Source organism: Melospiza georgiana, chromosome 2, assembly GCF_028018845.1.
Source record: "Melospiza georgiana isolate bMelGeo1 chromosome 2, bMelGeo1.pri, whole genome shotgun sequence".
NCBI lineage: Eukaryota > Metazoa > Chordata > Aves > Passeriformes > Passerellidae > Melospiza > Melospiza georgiana.
The window spans coordinates 31,723,433-31,749,626 of record NC_080431.1 but is presented as its reverse complement, the minus strand read 5'-3'; the positions used below and the strand labels follow the sequence as shown (position 1 = coordinate 31,749,626).

General features: G+C 42.4%; 1 protein-coding gene across 1 annotated transcript; it reads right to left on the bottom strand.

Moving 5' to 3' along the window:
- On the bottom strand, positions 1–26,194 carry LOC131096857 (solute carrier family 15 member 1-like). The gene is made up of 23 exons (XM_058045498.1): positions 25,249–26,194; positions 23,415–23,437; positions 20,418–20,502; positions 20,193–20,334; positions 16,921–17,040; positions 16,664–16,763; positions 15,870–15,960; positions 13,913–13,996; positions 12,773–12,855; positions 11,557–11,643; positions 10,209–10,298; positions 8,918–8,962; positions 8,788–8,817; positions 8,578–8,666; positions 7,302–7,383; positions 6,423–6,548; positions 4,523–4,672; positions 4,060–4,109; positions 3,315–3,425; positions 3,075–3,171; positions 2,480–2,626; positions 1,518–1,625; positions 1–900 (listed from the first exon to the last, which is right to left on the bottom strand). The coding sequence occupies exons 1-23, from the start codon at positions 26,192–26,194 to the stop codon at positions 712–714; spliced, it is 3,075 nt and encodes a 1,024-aa protein (XP_057901481.1). The 3' UTR covers positions 1–711.

Sequence of the window (26,194 nt, the reverse complement as noted above, 5' to 3'; positions counted from 1 at the left end):
TTTTGTTATTATGTAAGTTTTATTGCTCTGCTCTTGCTTGTTCCAAAGGTCATTTGCTGTTATCATTTCACCTGAGTGGGCACTTCTAATATTAACTAAAGACATAACAGGAGTTAAATGGGTAGTTAACAGGCAGATAAAGCATTATGTTACAGTGCATATCCCAGTTCCTGCCACTTGGAACACAGACAACATTTTAAATCTGATCACTGCCAGAGCTTTGCTCCCATTATCTACAAGGAAGTACAAAAGAATTTAAGGCACGTGTGACCTGCTGTCTTCAAGTAACAGTGATGCTGGAGAGATCATGCAGAGAGCTTGGCTTCAATTGCTGTTCCTTGACAAGTCTTGTTTCCTTCACAATACAAAATTGAAATACAGTATAAAAATACATCTTTTCAAAGGGTCCAATAGTTCCAAGTCAAATTTCAATATTATAATGCTATAATATTTAAGATTGAGGTACATTAAGAGTGCAACTTCTGCTGGAGTTTCTTCAGGATACCACATTCAGTACAAGAGAGAGACTAATATTTTCCTGTTGCTTCCCTAGAGAGGCTGCACTTTAGGTTAGAACCGTTTTGCTTAATGTCTCCCATTGTACATGTAATCCAGAGTGTTATTACTGATACCCTGGGTTCCTCTGACTGCAGGAGAGCGAGTGAGATTTCCATGATTCCATGATTTACAGACACTCCTTGAATACAGCTTTTACAGTTGAGAATGAGCTTCAGCTTCCTTTTCATTGGTGTCTTGATCCTTCTTGTCTTCTTCCTTTTCTTCCTTGCTGAACTGGGCTTCAATCTCATTTGGATCAATATAGGTATAAAAAGAAGCCATGATAGCAAAAATGATGCAAACTACCAACAGCAGGGCAGCAAACAGCACATACTCTGCCCACTGCAAAGAAAAAAAAAACAAACAGTAAAACAATCCAGAATTTATCCACCAATATTCATTTGTCAAGAGTATTACACCCTCTTAGTATTTTCAGGAAGGAAACTCAGAATGTGAAACTGAGCACACATAACAAGTATCATATGGCTTACAGTATGAATTAACTATATAATGCATATTAAAGCAACTCAGAATTGAGGCTCTTTCAGCATTTCTATCTTTACTGAAAAAAACAAAAATTCTGTAAATGCTGAAAAACTGTGCAACACCTTTTCCTGGAGGAAATGGGAATTGAGTGAAAGACTGGGAAGGAAACTCAGCTCCTTCCTTTTGGTCAGATCTCTAAAACCAGGCTGGCAATGCTTCTGCTTACAGCTGATCTAGTAACCACAAATGTGGGCAGAAATCAGAAAAGCCTCTATCTGAAAAGCCTCAATGTCTCTGTTTCATGCTCTTTCTGATTTAATTTAGCTAAAACTGGGGACTGCCAGAGCTGTTTCAGAGACATTGAGTGACACAGAATGGCACTCAGAAAGCCATTTTAATTCATTACAGAGCACCACTAATAGCTGCTTTTACCCAGTGCAATCTAACAGCACACCTACTGCTTGCACGCTTACCTGCTGTTGGATTGCAGATACCCCAGCCACGATAAGGACAATTATGTTACCAACAGTCACAGTCAGCAGCCATCCAGCCTGCAGCACTGACTTCATGTTAGATGGGGCCTGTAGGGACAGACATTTAAGTTTTGGTGGTATCATTTATTTTCTGATGCATTTACTGTAGTCTTTACCTTACAATAAACACTGTTTCTCTGTGGGAAAACAGGATTTCATGGTTTGCTAGGTTTTGGTGGTGGTTGGGGCTTTTTTAAAATTTATTTTTTGACATTAAACATTGCTAGAGAGCTAAACAGGCCTGGAAAAGGCTTTGAGGAGCAAGAGACCACTAGCACACTAACTGTAACACCTTTTACTTACACACACCAAGTAAGTAACAGGTGCACAGGTGTAATTTTACATCTCAGGAACATGTGGCACACATGACATGAAGAAATTGAGTGCATCACCTAGCAAATCACACCTTACAACATGTCCATCACTGCAGTTTCTAGATTCAGAATGAAGAGAAGAAATACACACAGCTACTAAAGTGGACTCAAGAGACAAAGGAATTAGAAGTGTATAACTAAACACTAATAAAAGCTAACAGAAAGGCTTTATGGAGTAAACTGGTGGGGAGATGAAGTGTCACTACTTCCTCATTTTATATTTGAGAGCTCTCCAGTTTGGTTTTATTGCAGCAGTACAGTTGCACTTAGTTTCAGTAGAAATTTACATGGGAGGAGGAAATTTGAGTACTGTCAAGTCTTCAAATGATATAACTCAGCATAGGTTCATGGAAAACACCAAATCCTTGGCTAAACAGGGCCAACTTGCATCAGTCTATACAGTCCTTCTAGGAGCTGTGAGGGACATAGGGGTCAAAGCAGCAGCACAGAGCCACCACTTAAAAACAATACAACGTGGAAGATCTTAACTTGCACCAAGATTCTTAACTCAGGAAGAGGAATACCTACCTGTGAGTATGAAAACTCCAGCCCAGTGACAGAGAACAGTACTTCTGCGCATGCAAGAAGAAAATACTGAGGGATCTGCCAAGCCATATGGACTTTACTTGGTAAAATATCTTCAAAGTACGTAACTTTAAGTATGCTAGCAAAACACTAGAAGTTGCAAAAAGCATGTTAGGAACAGTAATAATGAGTGTGCACAGTTAAGGCATTCTAAGCCATTCTATAATCATATAGAGAGTTCAGAGTAAATAACAAATATTGCACATGAAGCACTGCATACTTAGTTATAAAAAATAGCTTTTTTACAGCAGACTTCATGCAAATTTGTAGTGTCTAACAGGCCATTAAGGCCATTAGTGGTGATCATGAATTCTTGCATTCTGTTATTACTGTAACCATCCTTATTTTTATAGTTAACAATGGCTTTGTGTCCTGTTTAGGATACCAGAATTCTATCATCTATACTTAAAGACAAGAGGAAATTAAAGGATTAAAGACAAGAGTAATAATTCTACAAGTGTTTTTTTAATTAAAGGAAAGTATCAACATGGAAAGGAATTCTATCTATATTGTCCATCCAATAACAGTGTCAACTCACATCATCAAGTGAAATGGTATAGGCAACTCCATATTCAAGTATCTTGGAAGAAACTACACAATAGGTCAGAGCCGTTGAAGCGCTAATGATATATGGCCTGAAAAAGAAAAACCCAAACCCCACAGTTCAGACCATAGGTGCTGTCAATTGTGTGCATTATATATTTAAAAAAAGCTCTGTGCCCTTTTCCCAAGGACAAGTATGTGTAGGAGATTAGATTAGGATAAAGGAAATGCTTACCAGCTTGGATTTGGAAGAATGCTGTAATTACTGACAGAAAGAGGATACAGTTTTCCAAATCTGATGTTGTCCATTACAACATTGGCAGTTAAAGGCAAATTGTTTATGAACCTTTAAAATGAAGGAGTGATTAAATACAACAAAAAACCTACAGAAGTCAAAGAATACAAGTTTTACTTTCAATTATATATTGGCAGCACAACAAGTATCGAGTCTTCCCATTGAAAACCTTTTTTTTAATCAATTAACATTTTGGAATAAACTCTAAATCTCCTAGAAATGTAGCTAATACAAAAAGCCAGTTAGATCCCCATCAGCCCACTGCCTCAGGAGAACATCAAAAGTGAGTCACTACTACAACCACTAGGAAATGCATCTGCAAGTGGGAGATGCAGAAGAAAAGCAGAGAGGGGAAAGGTAATCTTGGATACCTCTTATGCAGGATTATAAATGAGGTATAGATATGTAATCCATGCCATTTGTTCAATAAAAAAAATCTAGGCAATGGAATGAAGCATACACTTCCAATTTTAGCTAAATTACACCCAAGCAGGTGTGCAAAATAACTTAAGTGAATGATGACTCAGACATTGTCCCATCCCCTAAAATGTCAAGGGAAGTGTCCAGCAAGATGTGAGTTCCTAAAGTATAGAAAACTTTATTTCAACAAGAAGAGGCTACCCAAAGACAGATTGAAGAGAGAGTCACACTACTGTCAAAATTTAGGTAACATAAAAAACTCTACCTCACGAGACTTTCTCTGTTTCCTGGTTTTGATGTGACATTGTCCTCTACCTAGTGGAAGAGACCATTATCAAAATATGTTCTTGGCATCAGAGAACAGCTTAAACATGCACTATTACACAGCAGTGGGACTTAACAGAGGCTTCAGAGCAAGACTCCAGACCTTCCTCTTTAGGTCCCTACTAGAACACACATCTACTAGCAAACACTGTATGACCACACACCTAAGTCTTGGTGAAAGTGTAGTTGTCAAGGTACATAAGAAATTGGTAATTTTTTTTCTGAAGGACATCCTGGTGTACTCTCTGCAGCTTGCCAGTCTTACTGGTCCAGCAGAGACAAGGAGAGACAGAAAACAAGACAGTGGAAAAAATTGATCCAGAGCTTGTCCTCTGAGCCTCACACACTCCACACAGATCGTTGTCAGAACATTGATTCATATCTTAAGAAATAAGCAGACTTACCCAAGTAGAACTGATGTCTGTTGGACGCTCTTTAAATGCCAAAGTGTAGCGCTGTCTCTCTAGCAGCTCCAAATGCTCAGTTTTATTTAGAGTTGCAGAAATTATGTCTAATGATTGCAGTTTAGAAGTCTCAAATGTCATGTAGCCAGTCTACAAAGACAAATTGCAATGGATTTCTGTGCAACTGCGTATTTGTCTATTGAGTGAATGTTACGGGCTCTGGGAGGGTCAGAAATTTACACATGTTACTTCTGAAGTGCCAGAGATCATGAACATCCCCTCATTTTCATTTTTGATTTGTTTTCTACATCAAGCATTAATTCCATTTGATCATGATTTTTTATTAGTTTAATTTGTTATACAAGCTTCACAATTACATGAGCTTCCCACAAGCATTATGGAATAGCTGCTCTATTGTCCTATTTCTTGCTCCAGATAAATCAGGCTTACCATAACCACTGAGTAAAATTCTGTTCAGCCGCAGAAGCACTAGCATAAGATGTGATGCTGTATTTTCCAAAAAAGCAGTAATGCCATGTTTTAAATATTCAAAACCCATTTATTCAACATAAAATACTTAAACCATTAATAAACATGTTAGTGCTACACTAAAATAGGCTCTTTGTTTTATGGGATTATCAAAAGCACTTTATAATCCACATCTGGATGATAAAGTGTCCGTAATAGGGAATAGAGCATTCTATACCTTTAGTTTTCATGTGTGTACCATGGTACATCAATTCCCTGTCTGTATACAGTTTGGATGCCCTTATCTTCTCCTCACAACTCTGTTCCTGTGTGAGGCAAATTTGGAGGAGGTTGGAATAAGAGCTCTCCTCTTCAAGGGAAACAGAGCTGCAGGCTATCAGAGAACACACATTCTAAGTTTCGTTATCCAAAACATCCATCAGAGCCACCACATTTTGCTGTCAATAGAACTACCAATGCTGTGCTGTATTAGAACCTGAATAGTTCTTTGGCAGCAAAACATGAAGCCACAGAAGTTCCCTGTTCAGGTAAGTCATCACAGTGTCAGTCCTCACAGTAATAGCAGCAACTCACTAGAGCTGAATGGACATTAACTGCAGGAAGGGGCTACTTTTAGGAAATGGAACCTTTTTAACAAGAGTGAAATTTTCATCTAGTTCCAAGTTTCTTAAGTTTATGGAAGTTTCTTGGGAAGACATGTAAAAAAAAAACTGGTAATACTTCAAACATTGACATAGTTACCATTTCTTCATTCACTGTGTTTTCAGTAACAACTCATTCCACAGTACGAAAAAAAAAGGGAACTCATTAAAATTATTGGAGTAAAAATGTCGTAGAATAAATAATAGAATAAAATAAAGGTAATACTACAAAAGCATTGGCTAAAACTGACAGAACCAGAATTGGATCTGACACCTTGTCAGCCAGGTTGGTGGTAGCAGTCTGATGAAATGGTAGCTACAGTCATTGTTGGAGTGATGGGTGGAATTCTATCTAAGCAGTGATCCTGTAGAAGGTCTGATCTTTCTAGAGGTCCTGTTATAGTTATCAAGCTCTTGTCCTCAGGGAATCCAGTGATTCTTGTGGTGTTCTGAGCCTCTGATTACAACCTGGTGGGAATGCTTGGTTCACGATGCTTGCACTTCACAATGGTGTGATGTAATTTTATGAGTCATGCAGTGAGATTCGATGGCCCATTAGCACAGATAGCCTCTGGAGGGAGCTATCAGGTCTCACTTGAGGAGAAGATAAAGAACACCTCCCCACATGTTTTGACAGATTATGAAGATGGTAATAGAATACAGACTTTCAGTTACATCTTACATCGTAACCTAAAAAACTCCCTTAGATTTTTAAAGTTTTAATTAATTTTTCTTATTTATTAGAATGTTTCTCATCTGCCCTTACTTACCGCCTCATTAGGTGCTACCTCCACACTCTGAAGTTGAGGCTGGAACTGAACTGTTGCAGGAACAGCACCCAGATTTATTAATTTAATTTGGGTTTGCCCAGCTGCAGGGGAAACTTGATAGGTTTTCTATAGGACAGGAAAAAGGTAAAATCAGTGCTCAAGGTCACTTGGAAAAATTACTATAATTACTGTAATCTTTAATATTTCATGTTGAAGATGAGCATTTGCCAGCTGCTCTGTGACTGTCTGACAGAGGAGACTGGAATCAGGTTTTGTTACTAGTCTCATAAGTTGCCTAAGGAAAGATGTCTCTCATCCTCAACAGACACCTCTAGACAGCTGCTCAGATCTTGGGATGCAATGGATCACCACCCAGAGGTGTTGCCAACATCCCAGCTACAGGGGAAAATTCATTGGGCTCAGGCATGGCAGCTCCCTTTGGGGCAAGGAAGCTTAGGGGAGACAAATCCTTCCTTCCACAAGTGTCATCTTTGCACCTGCTGAGATGATGCTTCCCAGACTGTCACACTTCACCTCCAGTCTAAATCTCAGAAGAGGTCAAACATAAAAAGCTGCCCTCTGGTGGGCCAACCAAGTGTCTGGTTTCCAGCTTTTAGTCTCAGTTTAGAGATTGAGGTTGCCTTTAATGCATGATCTGTATTAACTGCAATGTGGTGTTTTGTAGAATGGTGTTTGTTGCTTGTTAATTTTACTATGCTAACAACAGTATTGCAATCTATTTCCTCTCCCTCTACTTCTATGGTTATATGATTGGCTCCAAATTTAGCCTTGGTACATTTCCCCCTTAAACACACCTTTGTTTCCCCTGAATTAACAGCTAAATATTAATAGTAAATACTTGCATGTGGCTGAACTTACATCTATTTGCACTTGCACGAGGGCAGCAGCAACAAAAGCCATGGAGCCGAGGAACATCCCCACAGTCATCTTCTTCAGGGGCCTGGCACAACAAAAGACACAAGAGATTCAAGACAAGTGACAATTCAAAGCTTCAGCTACTTGGTTTTTTCTTTCCACTCTGGGAAACTCAAATGGCCACAACTAGCACATTATCACATTTTGGAGGGCTGATGTTATTACAGAAAGTGTTCTGCTAAGCTGGGAACCTCTCAATTCATAGTCACACTATCAGGAAATACATCTTTCCTGCAGCATCCTAACAACCTGTTACTCTGCATCTGCTGGGCTCAAACATTGACTGACCATGATTATTAGGTTCCTGAAAAAATCTGGTTTTGCAGGAAGAAAAACCCCAATCCAATACAGTTGTTAGCTGTAAAACAAGAAAGAGGCAAGAAGATATGCCTTTTAAAACAGAGTAACAGCTTATCTCCATATTGCTATGCTTAAATAACATTGAACAAAAATGGTCAGGGAAATTTGTCAAATTAGGAGACCTCTACTGGCATGCAGTTAAGCTGTAAGGATAGATTTAGAGTGTATGTGTCATTTGTGGCATCATTTATCCAGTTCAGAATCTGCACAAATGAATGACAGTGTTCCCAGCATAGCACACACCCTAGATTTTTAACAGCTATATGGAAAAACAGCAATGCACTTTGGCTGTTTGAAAATTATCTGAAGAACTGTATTCTCTTCTGCCTCTCCAAGCATTCTTGCAACTGCCAGACACTTCTTTAACAACATTGAAAAATAAAGTGGAATACCCCCAAAGCTTCACCTAGAAGGATTCAGTAAGTCAGACTCCCAGCTGAGACTGAAGAGGAAATGTTTTGTGTCTCAGTTGCTTTTTAGCCCAAAGCATGACAAATGCCAAGGATGTATGTTGTCTTTCTACCTCCTCTGTTCTTCAGGAGGGAGAAGGGGTAGATATAAGGGATATGGAAAGCAATCAAGACCATCTCTCCTGCAATCCAAAGATTTTTGTCCTCAACTGAAAAACATTGTCACTCTTCTCTTAGATTCTCCTCTTATAATCTGTGATGCCTCTACATACCACTTGCAGTATTCTGTTTTTTTAAACGTTTTGTTGAAATATTAAACCATTTTAAATACACTTCTCTTTCATCCTTAGCTGAATGCTTGCTCTTTTCTTACATTAAGGCTGGAAGAGCCAGTTACAGAAACCAATAAAATGAGCCTCTGTTGAAATCAGGTAATAATATCAACTTACGTAAAATTCAGCTTGCATTTCTTGATTAAAGGATAAACCAAATAATCTGCAACTGGGACCATTATAACAATCAGGATTGGCTTCACAATCTGGGGAAGATGAACATGAGAGAAAAATTAAATATTTTTCAAAGTGCTTTTTTTAAGTAAGGGCAATATGTATACAATCTTTAAGAAGTACTTGAAATTTGTAGATAGAAAATTAGCATACCTGCATTTGTTCTGGTTGAATTTGAAAACCCTGGTGAAGAAAAAAAGAAATAATTTTTAATATTGTGACAACAAATAAAACGGGTCTGAAAAGTGGTAATTAAAGAAAAAATGAATAAAAAGTAACCTACAAAATCCCCATTCATTGCTGTGGCTTGCAGTGTCCATCTTGACCCCTTAATAAGAGAAGAAAAAATTAGATGTCACAGTAAATCAATGTTCTCAAGTTCTTTTTGAATTGTTTTCATAAGTGAAGTGTTGGAAAAGACATGCAATACAAGAAAAAGTAAAGCTAGCTTGCTATGGGAGTATTCTTAGTCTGCAAAGCAAACCTTGGAACAAGGTGGCCCATTCCACTTCCTTTACTTGTTCAGTGAAATACAGCAGAAAAGAACTGAGATGCAGAAATCAGCTGGAGAGAGGGCAGGGCCATCCTGTGCAGGGCACTGCTGGGTGCTGGGCACAGGAGCCAGCCCAGGGCCCGTGTGCCACTGGCCTGAGCCCCAGCAGCCCCCATATCCCACTCACCCATCCTTCCTTCCTTCCTTCCCTGAGGCAGAGGACCAGCCAGGGCCTGACCTGCCTGGAGCCCCCTGCCCCAGAAACTGCCTGTGGCTGGCACAGGCGGGGCAGACTTCAGGCCTGAGCCCAGGATGGGACAAGAACGCTACTGCTGCGTCTGTGACGAGATCCTTCAGCCAGCCACAACACAGCACTGCCCCAGATATTACCCTGGGAATGAGGACTGAGCTCTGAGTTTCATAGCAGGAATTCAGAGCTCCAATTGCAACAGGTCACACTGGCAGCTACAGCTCACAGGCACTGCACTGGAGCAGTAGGACATGGGGACTCTGCAGCAAGCTCCCTCCTGTCTGACTTGGATAAGGCTTTTAAGCCCTGGTTCTCTCTCAAGCATCTTCCTAAATTCCTACTTCAGTGCTTCACTCTAACTGATGCTTTTGTGGGTCTTGAGCACCCAGTTCACCAAGTGAATGGGACTTACAGGATCACACTTCTGCTTGAAGGTGTAAGGTATTTATAACAATGTGAGTGATTAAGCCTGGTTCTCCAGCACATTAACACAAGCACCCTAAATTTCATCTGACAACTGACAATTGAAGAAACATTAGTGCTAAGAGAGCTTTAAATTACTGTTCCATCCCCTGAGTCCCAGGCTGATACAAAATTTGGAGAGGCCTCAGTCACTGAATCTGTCCTGGGTGTACTCAGATAAACCAAGATTGCCCCTGGCTGCAGATCATCCTGTACTGACATGACTCAGTGACTACTCTTTGCAATGAAACAAGGATAAAGAATTTGTTTTCCCATACTCCCATGGGCACCTTTTCTCTCTGGAGACCTCAGAGTATGTAGATTGACACAGTACAGCTCTAGTTACCAAGCCAAAGCATTTCTACTTACCTGTTGGTAAAAAAGTGCCCAGAACATGGGGAGAGGGATGTAAAGGAAAAGCACCCTCAACACCATCTTTATCTGAGCAATCAGTCGTTTCTGCAGAAAATAAAAATCACACAAGAGGAATTGGTTCAAAAAGAAAGGGGATAAAAAAGAGACAGTTTCAGACTGCTACTGACATGACAGCAACAGGTAAAGTCCCATCATGTAATGTTTACCCACACATTCAACTTTGCATGTTGTAGCTACATCTGAAGATTTCTGTTAAAACAGTACAAAGTCTGCTTGTGTGTGTGGGAAGGGCTGCTGGTTAAAGGTGACTGATATCAGAAAGACTTGGGCCTCTTTGCATGTGCACTGATGGCAGCATGAGATTCAGCACTTAGTGAAGTGGGCATTTGAGCAATAGGCAACTGAGGAATTTCACATAAGAACAAAGCATACAGGCAAAAGGAAAATAAAGGTGACAGGTTAAGGTTTGTGCTGCCATTGGCAACAGGGCAGAGAGGATAGTAAGTAAGGGACAAGTTGGGAACTATGGCATACAAGGCTTTGAGAGTCATGATAAGAAATTGTAATGAGCACGGAGGGAATGCAGTGTTTACCCACTTAAACAAATATTCCAAAGCATAATTCTCATGTTTGGTGGCAGCAGCTTTCTGGCCACAGAGAGCAACAGACGACTTTCCCAGGCATTTTCCTGAGGAAGGCTGTGAGAAGATCAGAGAAAGAATGAGAAACAATTCTTATCTCCACTTGCTGCACCTGTTGTTGTGCACGTGTGGAGTGTGTTACAGAGATTTGTTTACCCAAGGGTGATTTCTTAATTGGACAGTGGATGATGTTTGGATTGATTGACTAATTATGTCAAAGCTGTATTGGACTGTCTGTAAGGGGATGTGGATAGGATAGGAATAGGATAGGATAATAAAGTGATTGATCAGGCTTCTACAATCATGGAGTCAATGCTAATTATTACCAAGCTGGGGTCCTGTGGCTGCCAGGAAAAGTATTTTGGCCCTGTGCATGAACAATGACAGGCAGCATCACTTCCCTTTTCCCATCTGCAGCCATGAGATATGGGAAATAGAGAAGGAAAGATAATGCTTGCTCTTTCCCTAACAAAAAAACTTAAATGTTTGTATTTGTTTGGCAAGGGAAAGCTCTACTTTCTCCCACAGGAGCTGAGGAGATAACCTGCAGTGCCAGGAGAGCACTGAGGTTTGGCCAGGTCAGCTACTGAATGATGGAGAGGCACAAAACTATTTGCCCAGTGCATGAGGCAATGGATCAGAGCAGAGAGAAGCTGAGGGTCAGCAGATGTCACAGCACAGGAGGCTCCCCCAGTACTTACATCATACTTGTCACTTGCCCAGTCCAGCCAGTGCTCTCTCTTGGGGAACTCCTTGCTGCGATGACGAAACCTGTTTTTGATGGCAAACTGAGGAGAAACAGAATTATGTTTAGTGGCACTACAAATACTTAAAACTACAAACTGGTTTGTCATTAGAGATGATGCTCCTGGCTTCTTGTGTTTAGAGGGTGCTAAAGGTGACTCAACTTTTGTTACCCACTCCAGTCATCTAGGGGAACGTTGTTTTAAGGCCTCACACTGCATAACCAGCAGAGTGTGCACTTGGGGTCAGGTGGACCAAAAAGCTCAGAGCAGTCCCTCTCCATGTGGGTTGCTGTGAGGAGCTGGAAGATGTGCCTTCCTCAGACTTACTTATGTACAGCAGTAAATAGAGTAGTGTCATATGCACAGGTTTTCAAGGCTGAATGGCTGTAGGAGAGAAGCTCCATCTTGTAGGTATGTCTCACATCTTGACATGGAATATACATAAATACGGTCCCAAGGAACTCCTAAGATTTTCTGCATGGAATAACATTTACAGCAAAGCTGGGCCTTAGGAGCAGCACTCTTAAGTAATGGCCAAAGTCACCTACAGAGATTTGGTTTTGACAGTGCTTACAAGATAGGCAATAGGCTGAGCTAGATAAAGATGGCAGATCTGTATGGAGAATGAAGTATCTCATGCATGAATAAATTTGATCTCAAGGTTGAGGCTCTGCAAAGTTGGGACACGAGGTGCTATTCATGTAGATTCCACTCCTTTCCTTGCAAAATCACAATGATGTGCAACCCTCAGAATTTCCTTAATGCAGTGGGGATCAATAAAAGCATTGTAAATAATACTCTTTTAATAAGTAATAAGTTTTTGCTGATAAGATGCACTAGTAGCTCTGCTATTGACTCAGCTCAAGGCATGTTTGTCTCTTTCTACATAAAGGGGCACAAATGTGGAAGGAATGATTCCCACAAGTTGGGACAAGGTTTTACATAACAGTGACACCTGATTTTGTTTCCTATGTGTTAAAATCCACATATAAATCAAGATATGCATAAAAAGACACCCTAAATGTGGATGTATCAGTATGAAGCCTTCTGTAATAAAGCAAAAACCTCCAGAAACTTTCTTCATATTAAGACAGACTTCTCATTTAGGCACATTTACAGAACAGCTTTAGGAATGGCTGCCAGGGGTTTGGGGAATGTAAGCAGTACTTACTCCAACACATTTGGAAACTTCAAGCATTACATTTCCTTGTGGTTTAACTTTCTTGTACATTCTGCTTCCAATTACAAACACAACTACAATATGCAAACAGAAAAGCAATTCAGGATTAAATTCAAATAGTGGCAAGTAATTAGGTATGGAAACTGCAAGCCAAGGAGGTAATCAGGGCGGGAATAAGCCTCCCAAGAAGCAATGCAATTGCCTACTCACATGCTATCATACAGTAAGACCAATCAAATTAATACCAGCAGATTGCTTCTATTCAGGACAAAAACCCAAATCTGGAAACTCCCGCAGTGGGAGGTTTGCTCAACTGAGGGATGGTCAAAACGAGGGCATTTAGGACCTTGACTCTGGCCTTGCTGTAGGGGCTCCTTTTCAGGAGCTCACATCATGCAGGGACACACAAGGCTCTGCCTGAATGCAGGACTGGCCAAGGTGTCCTCTGCTCCCAGGCACGTTGCTCAGCCTCACCATCCCACACACAGGGCAGGCACAGGCAGAGCCCCACAGCCACCATCCAGCCTGGGCCGGGCTCACGGGCAGGGTGAGGGCACTGGCAGCCAGGTGGGCTCCCCGTCAGGACCCTGAAGGACAAGGACCATCAGGGATACTGAAGCACCTCATGGCACCCCCAGTTTCTTGGGCAGCAGTAAGGCTTGGGGAGTGACCTGTAGCACAGCTGGTAAAAATGCAGGTGTTTGAGAAGTACTGACATATCAAATATGGGATTTCTCCAGCTCAGGGACAATTAGTCACACAGTTTATAATCCTGGACTAGAGACAATATCCAAAACACACATTTTCTGAGAGTTCTCACCCTGCATTCAAAAGATCCATTTGTACAGACCAGTAATCCAAGAAACATAGCCAGTAGTTTACATGATGTACAGAATTCAAGCATATATTCATGCCTCAGCCCAGCCCCATCCAACTCTCCTGGTAAATCAGACTCTTCAGTAAAAGTGAGTACATCAGATTAATCCCACCCAGGAAAAAAATTAAGTCAAAAATCACAGAAATTCTCAGGTACTGGGAGAGGTCAATACCTGGGAATTTCTATCACACTTTCATTATTCTGAGATTATCATTTAATTACCAAGGCAACAGGATAGCAAGAGATTCACCTACCCAAGAAAACAGCCATGAGGGCAGCAGGAACTCCAAAAGCGAGGGGGTAACATTCCTGTTTGCTATGAATGCCACACTCTGAAGCTGAAGTAAAAATAACATCAAATAAAAGTCCCAGTCAGCACTGCTGATGTTTTCCAAATGGTTTCTGGTCTTTGCATTCACTGAAAACTCTTGGGGGAACAACAAATCAGTCTACCAACGACCTCAGAGTGAAGGATCAGTATCCAACTTATCTCTCAATATTGGAAAGGGGATTTATGTATCACAGAACAGTTCAAGTGGCAAGGGACCTCAGGGCATCATCCAGGCCAAGTGCCCTGCTCAGCTAGGGCTACCTGGAAGCAATTGTCTAGGAATGCGTCCAGATGGCTTTTGAGCATTTCCACAGATGGAGACTCCACAATCTCTCTGGGCAGCTTGTGCCAACTGCTGATCACCCTGAGAGTGAAAAAGCATTTCCTGATGTTCAGAGGGAACCTCTTCTATTTCAGCTTGTGCCCATTGCCTCTTGATCTGACAGTGGGTACCACTGAGGAAAGCCTGGCTCTGTCCTCTTCATTCCCCATCAGGGATATTTCTACTTGGTTAAAATGCCCCCTTTGCCTTCTCTTCTCCAGGCCAAACAACCTAATGCCTCTCAGGACCTCCTCACAGGAAATTTGCATCTAGTTTTACACTGAGACATGAAGAATTACACTAGAAGGGTCAAAAGCGTGTCCTTAGTGAGAAAGGAACTAGATTACAAAAGTTTTGGGCCAAGTTCATAAGCAAAGATTTTAGTGACGTAAGTGTAGCTTGTTGAAACAAAATCACAATCACCAGCCCCCTCCCCTCCTTGGCATTAGTCACAGATTTGACTCCCACTGACTTCAGCAGTATAAAATAAAAGAAAAATCATTACATCCATCACCATACTTCTTCTAAAAGGAAAATTAGATAATATGGTTGGGGGGAAAATGGTAGCTTGCAGATAATTCATGTCTTGATTTAGTTGTATAAGTCTTCTGGTCAAACCTTTCCGGGCTGAAACAGGTTATCACTTCCCTCAGCTCAATTTGTCATTTTTTTTCCAAGGAATTTTTCACCCTGTATCCGCAAGGAAGTAAACTACATGCTGTGCCTCATGCATCTCTCCTTTTTTTATTTGGGAAAGGATAGAATTTGCATTAAGCAAACATCTAAAACTCTTCTACAGAGTCTTTTCCAGTCAAGAAATCCAAAGGCCAGAAGTTCAGCCCGGTGCTTTTGGGTTATTCCAGAATTCACATGCTGTTTCCTTGCTTTTGGGAAAAGCAGCCTTGTGAAACTGCTGGTAAGTGCATCCATACAGCACCATCTGTGCAAGCTTGCCACAGAAATCCATATGCACATGGGTTAGCAAATTGCTGGGGTTTGTTTAGGATCATGCTATTCTTCACAAGCAAAAGAGAACATAACTTTCTTATTTAACAAGATGAAAAATTATTTACTTGTCACATGGATTAATATATTCCCACATGCAGAGATGCTTCTGTACTTAGCATGGGCACGTTTCCAGAGGAGAAGGCTCTCTCCCCCCTTCCTTTCCCAGGAAGCAATACAATTCTATCAAGTGTGATACTCCACAGGTATTGGAAGATGTGACACATTTGTACCTTAGTGGAATTACAACGTGCAGTAGGCATACAAGCTGCTAGCTCCAGCATGTCTTTTCAGATCTAGCACTTCTGGCCCTAAAGGCAATGAAGGTTTTCAACTGGCTTGTTTTTGAGAGTACCTCATCTCTGAGAAGCTGGATGACACTCTGAAGACTATTTAAGTTCTTAATAGAAGACTATTAAGTCTTCTATTAAGACTATTAAGCTAGATAAGTCCAGTGTGTCAGAGAACAGCACCCGAACTTTAACTGGACTGGACTGCAATCCAACACACCTTTTCTGGTCCTTAACAATTGTCAACAAACATGTGACCTTACCTATGAGCCGTGGGATGACTATAGCAGATATGAAACTTGCAACAGCAGTGTTCTCATAAAAGTAAGAAAAGAACTTACTTCTTTGGTTTTCCTACAGTAAAAACAGGAAGATGCTTAGAAAGGCTTATGTTGTATTGCACAAAATAGTTTATTTAGTAGTTGTTTTGCACTGGGTGATGGGAAGTTTGTACTGGGTTTGCTATGTCACGGAGATTGTTATTCCCCCTTCCTCATCACATGGTTTCTCGCCATGCCCTCCTTTCTACACACCTGGTGGTCTGTCCCATGGGTACCCCTCCCCTCGCCCCTCCCCAGTGGCATCCCAATGGCCGCAGTCCTCTTTCCCGCCCCCATCCCCTTGGGTATAAAACTCCACTGCAAGGGTACCACACCCTCCTTTCTACCTGGGTGGTTGCTGCTGCCCAGAGTGTGGTGTCCCAAGCCAATAAACAGGATACTTGTACCCACGTGGAGAAGAGCGCTTCTCATCTCTTACTTTCTGTCCATGCAAGTCCGTGTGGGCTTGGGTTCGAGCTAGCCGGATTGGACCCACACAAAGCCCAGAGCCCCAGGGATTACTGCAGGCTTAGCCACAACCCCATTGATGTGCCTAGATCAAAAAATCAGCGCCTCTGTTTTCAAAGTTCAACATAAATAATTAACAAGCTCCTTTTTCAGCTCCTCAGGAAAACCCTGCAGTAATGCACCTGTCTAAACATGTATAATATTAGAGTACTATAATAAAACATTAGTTAGAGAATCTGTATAACTGAAAATCTGCAAGACATTGTTACCTGATCATCTTCAAACTGATCTGCACCAAATGCTGACACACATGGTTTGATCCCACCAGTACCTAAGGCAATAAGGATCAAGCCAACCATGGACAGAGAACTGGAACAAAGGCGAAAAAAAAATAATATAATTTTGGGTTAGTTCTCACAGCATACATAATAGACTGGTTGAAAGACAGTTGAAATTCAAGTAACATAAACTTAAGTTTTCCTGTCCTTGACCAGCCTGGGAGAAAAACATGTACAAGGCAACTCACGTGTGCACTGCTACATTATCAGGAGAGCCATCCTGGTTGTGATCCGTCAGGTCATTTATGGAGCTCACAGTCAAGACTGCCTGCCCAATTATATAGACAATGGACAGGTAGAGAATGGTCCTGTTATCAAGACAGGAGATAGAGTTTCTTAGATATGTTAACACACTAACACAAAGATAATTCCACAGCTAATGCAGACTTCTGCTTACCTTAAAGATTCCTGGTAATGAAAAAAACTAACAGATACAATGAGTTATGGACTGAACTTGTCAGAAGCTACTATAAAAATCAGGTCACATGCCACAGCCACGGTATTTCTATTCTTTTTATTATTATTATTCTAGGTAGCCTTTATTTAATTAAGCAAGGCATAATAACAAATGGATTCTATGGGCATCACTAGGTCAGAGGAAAATACTTATATATCCTCAATGGTTGCCTTTTTACTGATCAACTCAAGAATTCCCTTTTCATCTTTTTTATAAGCTGAAGATCAAATGGACTACTCTGCAAAACTAAAATCTGCAATTTACACTGATTTATTTTTCTGTGTTATATTTCAGTTGCAGGAGTAAAGAGAAAAATCAAAAATCTGCTTCAAACATGGCAATACCCCTGAAATACTGTTGTGAACAACAACTCTATAATACCACCTTCTTCACTGTAAGTGTACCAACATTTTTACACTCAGATCTGAGTAAGAGCTGCACTGAAGAGTGCAGGCTGCAGGCTTTCAGCCTGACTACCTTGGCCAGGAGGAGCCTAGGGCAATAGTACTACATAATCACCTGGCCTCCCCTTTTTATGGTCCAATCCTCATTTCTGTTAGTAAAGGAGTGTTCCATTTTAAGTACACAGCTGAAGTTTAATCCATGTTCGCTTGTGTCCTTGGGTGGGCCTCCATTCAATAGGCACAGACACAGGTCTCCAGGTTGGAGGAAAAGCAGGAGAAACACAATGCAATGATGTGAAATTATTGAAACCCCAGCTTTCAGGAGTGGTCCCAAACCTGGTGCAAGGTAGGAGAATGAAGGACAATGCTCGAAGACCTAGAACAGCTATTTGACATAGGCAAGAGATCCTCACAGCAAGCTTGGAGCAGCGCCCTGACACAAGAGGGAAATTGAGCAAGTTCTCCTCACTTTAAAACAAGGTTTTGCTGACCTAAAATTGACCTTGCCTGCAGCAGAGTAAAAAATTACATAAAGTGGGGCAACGTGGAGTTGGCTGTTTAGTGGTATTTAAAAGATGGAGTTTAATGGGGTGGGTTTTTAATTGCGCTTCAAGAGAGTTGCTTTATTTACCTAGCAACCTGGGGAAAAGTCTCCAATTAAAGTTGAAACTGATCTGATCAGGAGTGAAACTTCAGAGTTTTATTTGTGAGGCTTACAAACCTTACACTACAAAGACATTCATAATTGGCACTGCATTGATGGCACACTGTCGGGAGTTTAGTTCAAGCATGGCTTAAAGAAAAAGGCCATGAAGGCATACAGTGAGAGAAAAGTAAAAGGTAGTTGCAAAGCAGTTCCAAAAGCAGTTCCCAGCCTGATTTCTATAAACAATTAGACTTTCTCAGGCATCACTTTATAAACAATAAGGTTCTCAGACAGTCTTCCCATAACAAGCAAAACATCGTCTCTGGGAAAAGATGGCACCCTGAGAACAGATGTGGAAGTTTTGGGAACCTTTCATATCACAGTGGGAACACTGGTTTTGTTTTGTGTAAACAATTATCGGTATTGTAAAACAAAAGGAGTGGTTAGAGTTTTCTCTGTTAGCCTATTATAAACTTGGATTTTGGAATATGCATGAATTTCGTTAACACTGTTATTTAAAGTGGCTGATCGATCAATAAAGTTGAGTTCGATGCATTAAAGGATGGTCGTTCTCCCTTCATCTCAACAGCACACAATTAAACAATAACTGTGGTTTCTGTACTATTTTCCCCAAGAAATTCAATCCAATGATCTGTGAGCAGGTCCCATCACATTTCTTGACAGGCATTGCACCAAGTACATGGACTGTGGAAGATTGGAGCCTCTCCTTTAAGGGTCCTTAACAGTGCCTAGGTTATCTCCTCTTCCACTTGACATAGATATTTTTTAAAAAATTATTGTTTAAACTTTCCTCAGGACACCTTGCTGCATTTTTGGGTGTTAATACCTAATGGCATATCCTAAAGCATGTTTTCTCTTGTTTAAGCCATCCTAGCAAGCTCCTGTTAAAGGTCTGGGCCTTTCAGTTGCAGCACGGGCATATCCAAGTACCAAAGGAGGAGATGCAAGGTCTGGAAAGTTTCATCTTGATAAAACATGAAAAAGCCAGAATAAATTTAAAAAATAAACCATAGCATGTAGACAAGCAAGTGCACAATATGTTTAGGCTGCAATCTGTAAGACATCCAGCTAGTTGCAGTAAGTTTGCACTGCTCAGAGCAGCTGCACAGAGCTCACAGGGCTGTGGTTGCAGCCCTGGGCTCCCAGGGGCTGTCCCTACAGCGGAAGAAGACAGTGCAGCTGACTGCACAGCACGCCTCTAATCTCTGGGAGACCTTTGGCAAGGTCTTACACTCATGGCTCATAACCCTCCATAAAATCTTTACTGTGCTTTTTCTCAGGCAAAGTAAACACTTTTAGAATCAAAACATCAGGAAAGGAGAGGGAGATAAAACTGTTGGAAATAACCTGGTTACATTTCAAAGCACTGCAGTGGTACTATCCTGACCAACTAGCCTGCAGCTAAAGTCACTAAAGACATCATTTGGAGAAAGAATTCCTACTCAGCAAGACCCCCTCACTGATCTGTCAATTCTGAAATCACATAGTGTTTTAAAACTTATTCTAAGGCCCAGTTAACACCAGACAACACAGTAATTCACTATTTCATTGGCCACTTGCAACAGGTAGATAGACTGCCCTATGTAATTATAAATCCCAGTATCTATTTTCACAGTTTGGTGAATACTCTCCTTAGTTTTGATTACTTTTTGCCCAGGTGAGAGAAAAAACATGCAGCATGCTGGGAAAGCATGTTATTACCCTTGACCAACTAGCAGATCTGGAACATTAGTTAACTCACAGTGCAGTTTCAAGTCTGAGCTGAATCAGTGAAAACCTCATTCTCTGGTGAAATAAAACAAACTATCCTGGAGCAGGCAACACCAGCTCTGAAGCTGATGTTCACAGCTGCAGTTTTAGGTGATAATTTAAGTAATACCAGTCTCAGGTGAGCTTTCAAGATCTTTGGCTGCTTTCTGAGGAAGCACTCACTTAAACTTTCCCAGCCAAGAGTCTGCAATGATGGCCCCAAGGATCGGCGTCAAATAACACAGAGCAACAAATGTGTGGTAGATGGCAGCAGTGACCCTGACGTCCCAGCGCAGGAAATTTATGCAATATATAATGAGCACACCTGCAGGAAAAACATCAAAATAACAGGTTACAAACCCAAGTCAGGCCTGGGTAATGCTCAGCACAAGGAGACAAGGGACATACCTGCTGTAACAAAGAAGGAGAACCGTTCGAAGAAGTCACTGTTGATGATGAAGGTGGCTCCCAAGGGGAAGCGAGAGCGGGGCCTCTGGAGGCAAGAGAGAATGTGAGCTCAGAGCTGTGCAACCCAGACTAACACTCTTCACTGCAACCCACAGCTCAAGCAAGCTCAACATGGACTCAGTGGGAGTGGGTAGGTACTCAGGGTCTGGAGGCTGCAAAGGCTTCTGAGGGATGACAGAATTTTACCTGAACCAAGAGTCAGTTGTCACTTTCCTCTCTTGGTCCCCAGAGGTCTGCACACCTCTCATTTTGCAAGAGACCTTCAGCAATGCTAGAAATTACCTACAAGTGTTGCACTATGCACATTTGAGGTCTCCAGCACCTAACCCTTACAGCAATCTTGACTGATATCTCAAAATATGCAAAACCCAATGTTTTAGAAAAACAAAAATCAAAATCCAAGACCAATCAAAAATGCACCAAGCCCCTGCAGTACACCAGTTAGAAGCTCAGGGCTATTTTTAAGCACCTGTAATTAAAACAAATACACATTTAAACTTTTCATTCAGGCAAATCCCTGAGGAAAACTACTTATCCTTAAAAATATTCTGCCTGATGAAGAATCCTTCATTTCTTCAGACCTGATAACAAAACAGACTTTATTCCTAACCTGTGCTGACATGGATTTGGCTGCCAGGTTCAATGAGCCTTCACCTACTGCAACAGGCATGTCCATGGTCATCATCATGCAGTTCTTGCCATTGAGACAATGGTTTAAGAGCCATCAGGTACAAATCTGACATGGTCACTAGAACTGTAGCTTTAATTTCTGATCACCTACTTGGCTTCATGGAGTGGATGAATATATAATTTCTAAAAAAATTAGTGGGGATGTAATTTAAACATAATTTGACCTTTTAACCTTTTTTATGGGTTTAACTCTGCAAGCAGCAAAGAATCAAATTTTAAAGACATTTCCAGAGGCAAAACAGTTCTTAGTGCTCAAGTTTAATTAAAAATGGCATTGTTTGGATTGCAAAAGCTTAGGAATTCAATTAATCTTCATTTTGTGTGAAACAGGAAGAAGTTATCTTTGCGGATCGAAAGGAAAAAAACCTGAGACGGAAATCATGCCTGACACAAGTAAATTGCAAGCCACTGTCTCCAGCAAAGTCTCAACAAACAACGCAACACTTGGAGACCTGGGTGCTACAACAGGCTTTTTTTGGGAATCCTACAAAAGAAATAAGAGAGTGGCAGGAGCACTGTTGACTAAACTCAGTCGTGAGGATGCCTGAGCAGCCTGAGCAGCACTGACCTTGGCTGTTTGCAGAACCAAGTACATACTGCATATCCTACCCATGGTTTGATAAGCAGGCTTCACAGCAAGAACCCCATCTCAGCTGAAGCCAGTGCCAGGTGGGACTCCTCTAGCTTCAGAGAACAAAAATTTTGAGCCCTAAATAGAAACTTGTGACTCTTGATTTATCACATCCTCCATGGGCTGAAAGAGGTGTCTCCAAAAGAAGACTATTCACACGTATCCCAAAATTAGGTAAAATTCATTTGAGCTTGCACATTTCCTTCAGCTGAAGGCAGCAGGAGGTTTGGACAACTACTCCCAGCTTGGATACAAGTGCTGGAGGGCTGGAGCTCACCCAGAAGAATGCCTTGTGCCCCATCCACACAGCATTCCCCTAAGCCATGCAAATGGCCACGGGATGGAGAGTCACACACTGAACTTTTGGTTCAGCACATGTTAAGTTGGTTACTGAAACCCAGGCTGTGTGACTTGTAACTGGGAATAGCCCAGGTGGAGAGGAGGCAATGTCTGTTCCTGAAGCAGAACAAAGACCTCCCCATGTCTTTTCTTGCCTACAGAGGGAAAGACAAAGCAGTCCTGGCCCAGGAACTGGTGGGACCCATCTCCACCTGAATTTCACAAAACCTCACTAAAATCTTTTGACCACTTGGGGTTCTCACAAACCTCTCCAGTGTTTTGCCATCACCCTACACAGTGTTTTGCCATCACCCTACACACGACCTTATTCTTTAGGACTGTGTTACATGCTGGTCTGGGGAGGTCACAATGCAGCAAGGCTAGATTTTTGTTTCAAGCCACCACTGCTTCTGTGCCTGGTGGAGCTGTGCTGCACTCCCATGCTGGCACAGAAGCCAGCGGTTGGTTTTAGTGGCTGCCCCCAAACTGGAGGGGGTCTGCATGTAACAGCTGGAGCTGAGCATGGACAGGGCCATGCAAGAGAAAACTACTGGGTCGTTCCCAGGTGATAGGCCTTCTGTTTTTCCAAGTTGCTACAGACAAGAGACTATACAATTAATCCTTGCTAATATATAATGCGTGCTTGTCCTTGTTTTGCACTATACTGTCCTCTGTTACAGTATTCATGTGCCCATACACACATCTACCAAAACCTTTTCTGTTGTTACCCTCATTGGTCAGGAAGCACCAGATCCACCACCAAAAGGTAACCTGAAGGTTTTATATGTTTTATAATGCCCTCTGTAACCTCACCCTGCCCTGGGGATGCCACCGCCCTGCTGCAGAGCTCTGACTTTGTCTGCTGAGGGAAAGTCTGGGGAGTAAAACCTTGCAAGATAAGAAATACAAAGGCAGAGCTAGGGCTGCTGAGACACATGTGCTTAACAGTTCAAAGATTCAAGAGCAGCTGCAGTTCAAAGATTCAACTCAGCTGCAAGAAGGATGGGCTCCAGGGACCGATCTCCACCTTACCAACATCCGCTCAGTCAGCAATGGCTCTACAAACATTTTATCAGGGTGGTGAGCAAATTAATGCTTAGCTAGAATTTAATAAGTTACTAGGCTGCTTTTGCACATTTGCCAGTAAGTCTTTATTGCATACATTTAATATATGTTTATAGGCTTATTTTTATTTTGGGCACTGCTAACATTACCAAAACCATGTAACCCAAAGAGAATCAGAAGGGCAACTTTTTATGAGGGAAAATAATACTTACCGACTGGCAGGAAATTCTTCCTCCTGTGGAGGGAAAAAACCAAAATACAAGTCAATTGCAACTAATAATACTGCCTTGAAACCAATGGAAGATTCAAAAAAGGTTCAACTCTAAATAACGAATGAAATGTAAACACAGTACAGGTCAGGGTGAGTAAATTTTCAGTTTATTAAAGGGAGACTTTTCTCAGTTATTAGGCAAAACTTCACTCGACAGCCTTTGGTTCTTCAGAGTGTGCATAAACTCCCACACTGCCAGGAGAGCCTCGAAAGGACTGAGGAGGCAAAGCATCCCATGGCTGCTCACTACACATCATTCAAGGGGGTGGTAAACCAGCCACCCACAGATGATGAGTGCTGTAACAACTCACACTTGGGGATGTTACCTTCAAGACAAGTCAAGATTAAAGAATAGGTTCAAGATGCCCTGCCAGGGATGGAGGTCAAGACCTGAAAAGGGACTTACAGAGAACTGAATATAAAGCCCCAAGTGAGTGATCCACTTTAGCAAGCACTCCCATAACCTGAACCCTTAACCTGGGAAGACCGGAAAGAGCAGAGGCGTCCCACTGAGGGCAGCAAGAGCAGACAGCTGCTTGCAGCCCTGAAGTCACTTCCAGCTGCTCTTGGCAGGCCTCCTACTATTACAGCACCCTGCATGGGGTCGCTGGAGGTGAGAGAGAGACAAGAATCTTGTTTCTTTATCAGAAGGCTGGATTTATTGATATATGATATATAATACATTATAACTATACTAAATAGAAATAAAGAGAGAAGTTGCAGAGCTGCTAGCTAAGCTAAGAATAGAAAGAAAGAATCTCTAACAAAGTTGCGTCCAGGGACTCTGTTCCCAGCTTGCTCCTGTGATTGGCCTTTAATCATAAACATGGGAACATGAACCAATAACCGGTGCATCCTATTGCATTTCACAGCAGCTGATAACAATTGTTTACATTCTCCTCTGAGGCTTCTGCTTCCCAGAAAATGCAGAAATCTGAAAGAAAGTATTTCTGTGAAAAAATGTCTGCGATATCTCACCTTTCTAAATTGTATAAATTAAAAGAAAAATGATGATGTGAAATGAACAGGAAATTTCTTCACCTGTAAAATATACAATACTAACAAATCACTAAAACAATCCTACAATCTAAGAAAATGCAAAAACAATGCAAAGAGAATTCAAGTCCAAGCAGCTGAGTTTCAGAAACAGTCCATGAGCTGAAGTTGTTTCTTTTGGACATCTGAGAGTCCTTTTTGGTCTGAAACAGACTTGCTGCAAAAGAATCCCATCAATAGTTATCAAAACCCATTGACAGTCTTACAACAATTTCAAACAATTTCAAACAATTTTGGAATGTCTTTTTCTGGCCCTTCAGTGCTTCAGTACTTCAGAACTGCTGCCCGCTATTTTCAATCTTTTTTATTTTTTTTTTAATTTTTTTTTTTTTTTTGATCGAAAAGCAAAAGAGCAGCAGCAGAGCAGTGCCAGAGAAGGAAAAGCCCTGGGGGCCTGGTCCATGATGGACCAGGAACCCCAAAACTGGCCCACAAAGGGGGACCAGGACCGGTAGGAGAAACTAGAATTCCCAGAAACATCAGGAGGCCACGCAGTGGGCCCAGTCCAGGAACTTCCTGAGCCCAATGGCCCAGGCCAAACCCATAAAGCAGGCTCTGCATTCCCACAGGCCTGCACCCTGCTGCCAGCACAATGGCAGCACGGGTAGTGAGATGCTTCCTTTCCCCAAAACCACTGAGGCATGCCAGCAGCAGGGAAATAGAAGCCTTCCCCAGAAATCCCATCTGGGGTCTGGAGATGTTTGTTCCCCACAGCAAACCAGCTATGGTCTCCTCCAACTGTGCCCTCTCCCTCTGCAATGCATCAGGTTTGTCTCTCATCCGCCCCGTGGCATCATCCCCACCCCCTCCAGGCTGGGGATCAGAGGCAGAACTCTCTGGATGCACCTGCCCCCCCATGCCACTAGGGCACAAAAGAGGCGGCAGAGATGAAAACCTCCATGGGACAATCCCCAAAAAACCACCCTCCAAACTGCCAAGAATGCTGATCTTAAAAACAGGGAGACGGGCTGCCCCCAGAGTCAGCTGGCGGGCAGCCCCCGCTCCACGGAAGGAGAGACCCCCCACCGGGGCGGCTGCTACAGCAGCCAGTCCAGGATGGTCCAAGTTCGAACAAGCCACCGGTTCCAGGGCAGTCTCTGACGCTGACACAGAGGACAGAGCCTCCGACAACGGCAGAGCCGCTGGGGCGGCCAGTGGAAGCAGCGGGGGGGAAGCCGGAACCGGGGAGGGAATCACGCTGAGTGTAGGAACAGCCACGGGCTGCCCCGAGGTTTCCGCGGGTTCGGGACCGTCTCCAACACCGTCCTGAACAGGGACCGTCTCGGCTTGAGGCGGTGGGAGGGCCGGTGGAAACGGCGGAGGGGCCGAAGGAAGCAGCAGAGGGGACAACTCCTCCGCTGAGCCGGAAGCTGGAGACATATCGTTGTCGCTTAGCAACAGAGCAACCACAGGAAGTGCCTCTTCTGCCTTCTCAGACGCAGGCGCTGGCAGGGGCAGGGAGGCCTGTGAAGCCGTGGGCGGGACCGCCTGGAGAGGCGGAGACGGGATCGCTCGGAGAGACGGAGCTGGCAGAGGCGGGGAAGCCTCAGAGACCGGTACCGCCCCTATCTCTGAACGAGGCGGAGTCTGAGAGGCCAGCCGTGGCAGCACCGTCCACTCCCATCCCCCCTGCGGGGGAGAAGGTGGGGGAAGAAAAAGCTCCAT